General features: G+C 32.1%; 1 protein-coding gene across 1 annotated transcript; it reads right to left on the bottom strand.

Moving 5' to 3' along the window:
• Positions 1-1,653: 1,653 nt before the first annotated feature.
• Positions 1,654-10,076, bottom strand: LOC106462079. The gene is made up of 6 exons (XM_013921964.2): positions 9,953-10,076; positions 7,600-7,667; positions 6,483-6,584; positions 5,267-5,299; positions 3,460-3,987; positions 1,654-1,854 (listed from the first exon to the last, which is right to left on the bottom strand). Exons 1-6 carry the CDS (start codon positions 10,053-10,055, stop codon positions 1,822-1,824), a joined length of 867 nt encoding a protein of 288 aa, XP_013777418.2. The 5' UTR covers positions 10,056-10,076; the 3' UTR covers positions 1,654-1,821.
• Positions 10,077-10,474: the final 398 nt, after the last annotated feature.

Below are 10,474 nucleotides of genomic sequence, written 5' to 3'. Positions count from 1 at the left end.
AAGGTGTTCTCCTTCACAATGGTAACATATATGCATCTGTTCCTATTGCTCATTCGGTTCATTTGAAGGAAACGTACGAAAATCTCGAACTTTTTATTAATAAGGTCAAATACAAAGAACATGGTTGACTACTTTGTGGAGACTTAAAAGTCCTTTGCATGTTGTTGGGTCAACAATCTGGTTATACAAAGTTTCCATGTATTTTGTGTGAATGGGACAGCAGAGCATGAAATCAACACTGGATAAAGAAGCAATGGCCACGCAGAGTCAGCCTGATACCAGGATCGAAAAACACTGAACGTGAAAGTTTGGTTGTCACAAAGAAAATCCTGTTACCTCCACTTCACATAAAACCGGGCTTGATGAAGTAGTTTGTAAAAGCCTTAGACAAAGATGGCGACTATTTCAAGTATCTATGTGGATAATTCCCAGCTACTTCAGAAGCGAAACCTAAAAAAGGGATTATTGTTGTGCCTCAGAGTAGGAAATTGACTTCGGATGAGCTGTTAGAAAGGACAACGAGGAAAGTTGAAAAAGAAGCATAGATTGTCTTTAAAGATGTTATTGACAAATTTTTAGGAAACAACAATGACCCAAATTACGAAAATATTGTCAATAACATATTCAATAAATTTAAAGAGTTGGGTTGTAATATGAGCTTGAAAGTTCATTTCTTACACTCACATATTGACTATTTCCTTGAAAATCTTGGTGCCGTCAGCGAAGAACATAGGAAAAGGTTTCATCAAGACATCGGGGAAATGGAGAGGAGGTGTCAGGGAAGGGGGAACATCAGCATGATGGCTGATTACTGCTGGTCATTGAAACGAGATGCTCCAGACGCAATACATAAAAGAAAGACCACAACACATAGTTATAAGACTAAAAGACGTAGATTTCACACACACACACACACAAAACAAAATCAGGACGAATGAGGATGCATATTCGTTTGACATCAGTGTTCTTCCCCTTTCTTCAGTTTGTTTGTATTTTTGTTAACAAACGTAATATTAAAAAATGTTTATTGTGGTAAATGAAATAATAATTTGATCTCAGTAAGAGCTTTTTTCTTCCCGACATGTAAAAAATCCTTGCGTGATAAAAAAAAAATATTATTATTATTTTCGAAATCTGCGTAGCTGAATTATAGAAAATCCGTTATTAAAACCAAAACAACTTTTATGAAGTTTAAATTTTTATGCTTGTGTAATCATTGTGAAATTGTTAGAGACGAATCGTTGTACAGAAATAAATCTTATTCTACAAACAGCCGTTTCAAATCTTCATCTTATTCATAAGATAAGTGGATACCTCTTAATAAGGAGGAATAATCAATGAACATTGATTAATGGACTTAATTAACAGTGACGTCACTTGTAATTTAAGTCATTAGAAAATCGCTCTTTTATTTCTCTTAATTTTCATTTATATTTAATTAGATAATAAAGAGTATACTTGGAACACATCAGAACTATGAAATATCTTTGTTACCGTGACAAAGAAATTTGAAATAAAGAATAAACAAAAATATAAGATAAAATGTTGCTATTGTTTTATTTATTTATGAAGTTCAATCACTTCTTACAAATCATCTTAGTATAATGTTAACCATTATCAAGTATTAGATTATTGGATTTACAGCAGAAAATTTACATAATTTTATTCCTTTGCCAATAATTTACATCTCTGACTAATTTTCCAGATATACAACATCAATTTAGTAAATAAAGAACGTTTCCAAATTTTGTAGTTATAAACATAAATGATTAGTTTAATAGACTTTCAGGGTTAGCATCAAGTCACTTCAAGTTTTCTGGCTTATATTGTAATCCTGTTTTCAGTAATGCACACCTAGACGAAGAAAGAAACAAAATAAGAAGTAAGTAAAAGTCTAAAACGTGCACAGAAGTAATTTTACGATGATTGTGTACAGAAATGTGAAAGTAATTTTACGATGACTGTGTACAGAAATGTGAGGGTAATTTTACGATGACTGTGTACAGAAACGTGAAAGTAATTTTACGATGACTGTGTACAGAAATGTGAGGGTAATTTTACAATGACTGTGTACAGAAATGTGAAAGTAATTTTACGATGATTGTGTACAGAAATGTGAGAGTAATTTTACGATGACTGTGTACAGAAATGTGAGGGTAATTTTACAATGACTGTGTACAGAAATGTGAAAGTAATTTTACGATGACTGTGTACAGAAAGGTGAAAGTAATTTTACGATGACTGTTTACAGAAATGTGAGGGTAATTTTACAATGACTGTCGTACAGAAATGTGAAAGTAATTTTACGTTGATTGTGTATTATTTAGGAAAGAGAAGAATTGCATGATATAAAGCTACCACAGTATTTTTCGTATTCTTAAACATCTGCTCAGCACCTGCTCTACTCGTCTGTTGGATATGTACACAGGAAATCACTTGGCTATATCTAACAACGTAAATAAAATATCGTCAGATTGTATCTTTATGGGCTTATTATTTAACTATTACAGTTTTATGACGCCAGAAAAACAAGTAAGTTCAATAAATAAGTTTAGATACAAAATGATAAGAACGCTGTAATCCGAGCGCTTTCGAAAGGTGGACCTTTCTTCTTCAGGGGGCAAACTGTTTGTTCCTGAAGAAGAAAGGCCCATCATCTCAAATTATCTTGCGTTCTCTCTTCTTCCCTTTTTATTTTTATTTGAAAACGTATCTTAGCAACAAGACGTCTAGTGGCAAAACATCTAGTATTTAATTACTAACAATAAGAAGAATTCAGTTACATTACTGAAAAACACAATATCTTCAAAACCTATTACAATACGCAATATTTATAATGTAAATATAACATTTCATTGTATAAAATTACTGTTTTCTTGATTCTTTAATTACGACACCTGTAAGAAGTGGAATACTACTTATAATTGTTATATTTCTACGACAAGAAATATTTTTGTATTACAGCTATTTCTGCCAGGTTTCTTAATTTTTACCCCATGCATACTATACCAGTGGCTGTCTCTAAGATATATAAAACAGATACGTAGGGAAATATCTGGAACTTATCCCAACAACTGAATCTGGACTGATATTGGTCCATACCAAATTTCATCTAGCCTCAAATTAATTTAACTTCGAACTTCATTCTTGTTTCATGGAAAATTTTAATATTTAACTAAAGAGAATCTGTAATTCTTTGGATGATTGACGAATATAATACATATCTCAAATCAGATATTAAACGGGTTTCGTTTTGAACTTGTTTAATTTTCAAGTTAAAAATCAATGCCTATATCACACAGTAGTAAAAAAAAGAACAAACTCGTAGGATAAAATTTGTTAGTAAATCACATTAAATAAAACGACAAAACCTACACATTCGACAGGTGGACCTGCTTTCTCCTAATGAAGACAGTACCACCTGTTAAACATTACTGTAAATGGAAAGTGTGTACTTACAGCTACGTTCCACAACATCTCCTTAGCTATATCTGTCATTTGGTTGTTTGTTCCACCGTCAGAGGAGAGCATTTGTTGGGTTTGCAATCTACCAAATGGTTGTTGTTGTTGTAAAAATTGATTTGGGAACTGTTGGGTGAGACCTCTATTTATAAGCGGTTGTGTGAAACCTCCATTTTGAAACGGTTGTGTGAAACCTCCATTTTGAAACGGTTGTCTGAAACCTCCATTTTGAAACGGTTGTCTGAAACCTCCATTTTGAAACGGTTGTCTGAAACCACCAGTTGAAAACTGTCTAAAATTTAAATTTGGAAACTGTTGTTGATTTAAGGGCAATTGTTGTCCGTTGAAACCCGGAATTTGTAGTTGGCCTAAAGTTGGGTTAAAAAGTGGTTGCTGTTGATTATTGATAGGTTGTTGTCCGCTTAAAATAGGATTTTGCTGGAGCATGCCCATATTTTGCTGGGGCATGCCCATGCCCATACCGATATTATTAGTTGTGGGTTTGCATCCATCTTCCCAGTCAGGCTATAAAAATATTAACATTAGACACAATTGTCCAATCGAGTGAATCTGAGTGTAATTTACAAATACATAATTGAGAACAATAATGGTGAATTTACATAATTTACTCTTGTAATAGAAACTTTTCATTAAGGGCAAGTATTTAAGAAGGAGAATATAGTGATGGAGTTCACAGCTTAGTGAAAAATAATATTTATTTTCGATATCACGGTCATAAGTTAGTTTTGTTGTTGTATACTCGCTTTTTCAAAAAGGGAGTATGAAGTCACAATTATAAAAATGTTGAGTTATATTTTTTTAACTGAGTATACTCATTAATTTCCTGCATAATTAAAATACTTTATGTTCCTACTGTTAAAATGTACAGCGTTGTTAACAAGGCACGTCAGAATTCCCAACTTTTTTATAATTTATTTATTATTTTTTACATTAAACTTGTTTGTTAGATGAAGAAAAGCATTGGCCAAAAACATATGATGGTTATGTTTATGAATAAAATAATTTTATTTTAATGCAAATTCTCCTACCGTTTTACTTACTTAATTATTTAACTAACGTAGCTTTCTTGTTTTTATGTTAGTTCACGTTTGTTTCTCCTTCTGTGAAAAAGAAATATAGAAAATATTGTTCATCATATCCAGTGAGGAGATGGTTAGAAATGGTTAAGTACGTGAGAAGAGGGTTAAAAATGTTTCCATGTGTCGTTGTGAAAACGTCGTGACGGTTTATTCTCTATTTCTAAACTTCATTTTCGCTGTTTTAACGTTTTTAGTTTACAGTGCGAGTTATCTCCGTTTTGTTTATGTAACTCCATGCGTCTCAAATGTGCTATTTTCGTGTTAATGCCTTAAGATTTGTTTGTTGTTAAGCGCAAATCTACATAATGGCTCATCTGTGCTGTGTCCACTACGGGCATCGAAACCCAATTTGTAGCGTTATAAGTCACTAGAAGAGGGGGGGGGAGCATGGCTGAAAGGAGATAATAATACAGAAGATATATAAACCCTAAAGTGTAATTATGTTCTAACCGAATATGTTCATCATTTTATTTAACGTGGATATTCAAAATAAATTAGGACCCCATACAATACCAGTTCAATACAAGGCCTCAAACAGTGACATAATTAACTTGCTAAACCTTTTAAGCCATCAAATTATTTTTCACATAATTTACTATTTTGGTTTATTAATTGTAAGTTTTGACTTTTTGAGCGATATAGTTTTGATCATGTTATCAAGTGTTCTAGTCTAATCCGTAGAAAACTATCATAAATTCACTTACCAAGCCGAGATTCTGCTGAACACATGAATAATACTGTAAAATGATAATAATATATATAATTATGCAATTATTTCTTTTTTTTCAAATTTGGTTTATATATAAAAAAATCAAACTTGAGTATTTACGTATTTATAAAAATAAGTCAATTTTATTAAATGAATCGAGAAACATTTACCCACGCCTTTAACTTATTGAAACAAAAGTCATTATTATTTCTTATTTCAATATAAATTGAAATAAATGCTTGGGATTCTTTTGTAAATATTATGAATCTGTATTCTTTACATGCAACATTTTAAATACTATTATAAACAGAACAGAAAATAATTTTGATTGTGAAAATGTAATATTTGAAGTTGATTTCTTGCTACGTTTTTTTTAACGAAAATTATCTCGAATAATCTTACAAAGCGCGATATTTGACTGAATACGCGAGAAACATTCATTTCTAACGTTTGTCAATGAGGAAATAAAAAATCAGTTTGCTGAAGTCATAAACTGGTCTACAGCGCAGGTTTCGCTGTTATAAATAGCCTAAAGTAGAATTACATATGATATGTTACAGCAAGAAATACTAAATAAACACATTAAAATATTCTTCATGAGAATAAGTTTAGACATTGTGGGGCACTTTTTTTAAACCTTAAAATGCGCTGATTATTTAGTTTTATGGTGAAGATTAATACGCCTAAACACCTTCCGAGTAACTATATGACTTTTAGTTCTATTCTATTTCTCTAATTGAGAAGGTGGATTTCTTTTTATCAACTATGAATATTTCAGGCCACCCAATAAAATTTCAGAAACATCATTAATATAATTAGAAAATTCACTGATCCATCTTTACCATAAGTAATGTTTAAAATTGTAATAAATAAGGCAGCTCGTTTAAGAATACTTTTCACTTTTACTACGTTAAAACTTAAAAGAAAACCAAAGTGAGTGAAGGTGGATTTTAAACTTGTGACTCTGTTTGGCGGTAAAATACCTCATATAAACAAGTACGATAAAAATTAAAGTTTGAGTTTTACTTTATTAATTGATATAGTGAAAATTTTGCTTAACCCAGAACCCGTGTTGTCAGTTTGGTGAGAAGTATCGAGTTAGGCACAAGGTCTTGAAATTGAATGAAAAAATTGTGTAGTTTTTCTGAGTCAACATTGTTCAGTTAGTGTTATATTTATGACTGATCGTTTGCTGCCTCTGCTTCACTCACCTGCTTCTCTAATGTCGAATTTGAACACTGTTGTTTCAGTACTTGTAGATTATCAAGTCCTTGGAAGAGGAATTCTTTACAGGATTGTTTTACCTGTAAAACCTACATAAAAAACGCGCAACTACTCGTTAAACTAAGTTTCTTTATAACTCCGTATTAAATGACTAGTGTATGACAGTTCTTTTTTTAAACTTGCACTTTTCCAGATAATTTTAGAGTTAGTAGAAGATAATCTCATGCTTAAGTACCCATAGAAATATGCTGAATAATTATTATATACATCTAATTTTGCCAAAGAAAACAGACATTAATTTTTATTTAAAACGTTGACACTTCTTCAGTAATACTCGAATGATGTAATTTACAAGTAGTACGTGGTAAGATGTTGAGAAGTTTTACATTGTTTACTACGTAATTTACAAATAGTACGTGGTAAGATGTTTAGAAGTTTTATATTGTTTACTACGTAATTTACAAGTAGTACATGGTAAGATGTTTAGAAGTTTTATATTGTTTACTACGTAATTTACAAGTAATACGTGGTAAGATGTTTAGAAGTTTTGCATTGTTTACTACGTAATTTACAAGTAATACGTGGTAAGATGTTTAGAAGTTTTATATTGTTTACTACGTAATTTACAAGTAGTACGTGGTAAGATGTTTAGAAGTTTTATATTGTTTACTACGTAATTTACAAGTAATACGTGGTAAGATGTTTAGAAGTTTTATATTGTTTACTACGTAATTTACAAGTAGTACGTGGTAAGATGTTTAGAAGTTTTACATTGTTTACTACGTAATTTACAAGTAGTACGTGGTAAGATGTTTAGAAGTTTTACATTGTTTACTACGTAATTTACAAGTAGTACGTGGTAAGTTGTTTAGAAGTTTTATATTGTTTACTACGTAATTTACAAGTAATACGTGGTAAGATGTTTAGAAGTTTTATATTGTTTACTACGTAATTTACAAGTAGTACATGGTAAGATGTTTAGAATTTTTATATTGTTTATTATGATGCTACAAATAATTATTTTTTCGAAGGTTTAAAATTTATTAAGAGACGTGTTTTTACCTAAGTCAGTGCACAACATTAGTAATGTTTCATTAAACTTACGTTAGGCGGAATTTTGCCCATGATGCATTCCAATCTCTTTGTCTTCACGGCGTCAGGCACTATCGATGCTAGTGTGGAAAAAAATATTTACATATGAAACCTAACATTATTATTCGGGTGTTATTTCAACTACATTGATTATATATATAGTGAATATAGATATATTTTACAAAAATACAGTATTTACAGTTATAGATTCTTCTGGGATTCTAGGCTTAGGAATCATAAGTGTAAAAACACGATTAAAAGAAAACTGTTGCTTTGTTTTTCACATGAATGTCGCCACTTCAATAGTTTTTGTGAAAGTTTCACAACAATGTAAAAATATGATAATTTGAATACAAAGTTTCTCGACATGTTTATTTCTAGTAAAGTATTTTATAAAAAGTAATATTTAGTTCAATAACCAATATCTTTATTGTAAGAGCCCTTTACTATTTAAATCAATATTACGTTACTAAAGTAAAAATTGTGTTTTGTGGCTTGATATTTATATAGCGTCCAAGTTATACTTCCCTATAAAACAGCTAGAGTGGAATTTAGTGTAAGGTTTCTAGTTCTCCACACAACAACAAGAGTGACATTTAGTGCATATTTTCTACTTCCCTACACAATAACAAGAGTGACATTTAGTGCATATTTTCTGCTTCCCTACACAATAACAAGAGTGACATTTAGTGCACATTTTCTACTTCCCTACACAATAACGAGAGTGACATTTAATGCATATTTTCTACTTCCCTACACAACAAGAAGAGTGACATTTAGTGCATATTTTCTACTTCCCTACACAATAATAAGAGTGACATTTAGTGCATATTTTCTACTTCCCTACACAAGAACAAGTGTGACATTTAATTCATATTTTCTACTTCTCTACACAGCCTCAAGAGTAACATTTAGTGCATATTTTCTATTTCCCTACACAATAATAAGAGTGACATTTAGTGCACATTTTCTACTTCCCTACACAATAAAAAGAGTGACAGTTAGTGCATATTTTCTACTTCTCTACACAACAACAAGAGTGACATTTAGTGCACATTTTCTACTTCCCTACACAATAACAAGAGTGACATTTAGTGCACATTTTCTACTTCCCTACACAATAATAAGAGTGACATTTAGTGCATATTTTCTACTTCCCTACACAAGAACAAGTGTGACATTTAGTGCATATTTTCTACTTCCCTACACAACAACAAGAGTGACATTTAGTGCACATTTTCTACTTCCCTACACAATAATAAGATGACATTTAGTGCATATTTTCTACTTCTCTACACAGCTTCAAGAGTAACATTTAGTGCATATTTTCTACTTCTCTACACAACAACAAGAGTGATATTTATTGCATATTTTCTACTTCCCTACACAACAACAAGAGTGACATTTGGTACATATTTTCTAGTTCTCTACACAACAACAAGAGTGACATTTAATTCATATTTTCTACTTCCCTACACAACAGCAAGTGTGACATTTAGTGCATATTTTAGTTTGGGATTTTAACAATAAAAATTGAGAATTTGTAAAAATGATTTATTTCCTATGAGAACTGAAAGTTGTATTAAATACCACCCATGTTTATTTACCTGCTTGGACGCAATTTCAATTTCTTATGTTAACTGTTTTACTCATTTCAAAATCGATACTTTATTAAACATAGTTTCAAAATATTCTATAGTTTAGTTTTACTTTCAGAACATCGAGACGTTAATTGTAAAGTGAATTCTATTTTTAATTAAAAAACAACTATTCTGTTTATTTGTAGAAAATGGTACAGGAGGAACGTTCTGTTTATCCACTGGCTCAGCAGTCAGGAAAATTCGGAGCTCGACACATCACAGATAGTTCATTGTGCAGATTTACGCTAAAACAAAACGTCTAGTTTATTCTTATAGAAATGAACGTTCGAAAACGTTTACCCGAAAAAATACCGTCACAAAAATACGTTTTTATAATTATATTTGGTTTAAATTTCGCGTAAAGCTACACGAGGGCTATCTGCGCTAGCCGTCCCTAATTTAGCAATGAAAGACTAGAGGGAAGGCAGCAAGTCATCACCACCCACCGCCAGTTCTTGGGCTACTTTTTTACCAACGAATAGTGGGATTGACCGTCACATTATAACGCCCCCACGGCTGAAAGGGCGAGCATGTTTGATGTGACGGGGATTCGAAGGCACGACCTGCGAGTCAAGCGTCCTAACGACCTGGCCATGCCGGGCACTAGAAGCGTATTTAAATGAATATAATGTAATGTCAAACAAACTATTTATTAATGTCAACGTTCTATCACTTTTATTAGTGACAATTTCTTGCTAGGTAATTGTCGGGACCTAACTACTTACCACACAACCCATCCTTCCAAAGAACATCTACAACCATCTGAGGACATCCACGGATGCTGTAGCAACAGCAAAGAATTAAACAAACTAATGTAAGGGCCTGCATCCTTGCGAGTCAGCTCGAACAGTTGAGAAAAGTGAGACCTACGTGGATCTTTTATGGCCCTCGTGACAGTTATGGATTCGAGCTGTTTAAACAACAGGTGTTATTTTTACGTCATGCTACCTTATTTTTGCTAGTACAATGCTTTAAGGTTATTTGTGATTGTACGTTAGATTAAAAGTAGAATGTGACTTGCGTATTGTCCCTGGATCTGTTTCTCAGCTGAGAAAACATTAAAAAATAATGAAAACGTATCATTTTAGCAACGTTATTGTAACATTTTTCTTCTCAGCTGAGAAAACATCATTGCGAAGCGTGCCTCTGCCTGATCTCCTGATCGGAATTTAGGTCTTTGTGACCTAGGAGGGTCAGGTACTCTGAGACCTCTTCCTCCCTTCCGTACCATGATATGTTGTCCTGAA

This window comes from Limulus polyphemus, unplaced genomic scaffold, assembly GCF_000517525.1.
Source record: "Limulus polyphemus unplaced genomic scaffold, Limulus_polyphemus-2.1.2 Scaffold1089, whole genome shotgun sequence".
NCBI lineage: Eukaryota > Metazoa > Arthropoda > Merostomata > Xiphosura > Limulidae > Limulus > Limulus polyphemus.
This window is presented reverse-complemented; position numbering and strand designations above follow the sequence as displayed.

What these genes read in the sequence shown, in the direction of transcription:
- LOC106462079 (XM_013921964.2), bottom strand. Translation starts at nt 10,055, where the DNA reads ATGCAGGCCCTTACATTAGTTTGTTTAATTCTTTGCTGTTGCTACAGC. An exon ending in TTGGAAGGATGGGTTGTGTG is followed by an intron (nt 7,668 to 9,952) that starts GTAAGTAGTTAG and finishes TTTCCACACTAG; the next exon opens with CATCGATAGTGCCTGACGCC. An exon ending in TGGGCAAAATTCCGCCTAAC is followed by an intron (nt 6,585 to 7,599) that starts GTAAGTTTAATG and finishes TTTTTTATGTAG; the next exon opens with GTTTTACAGGTAAAACAATC.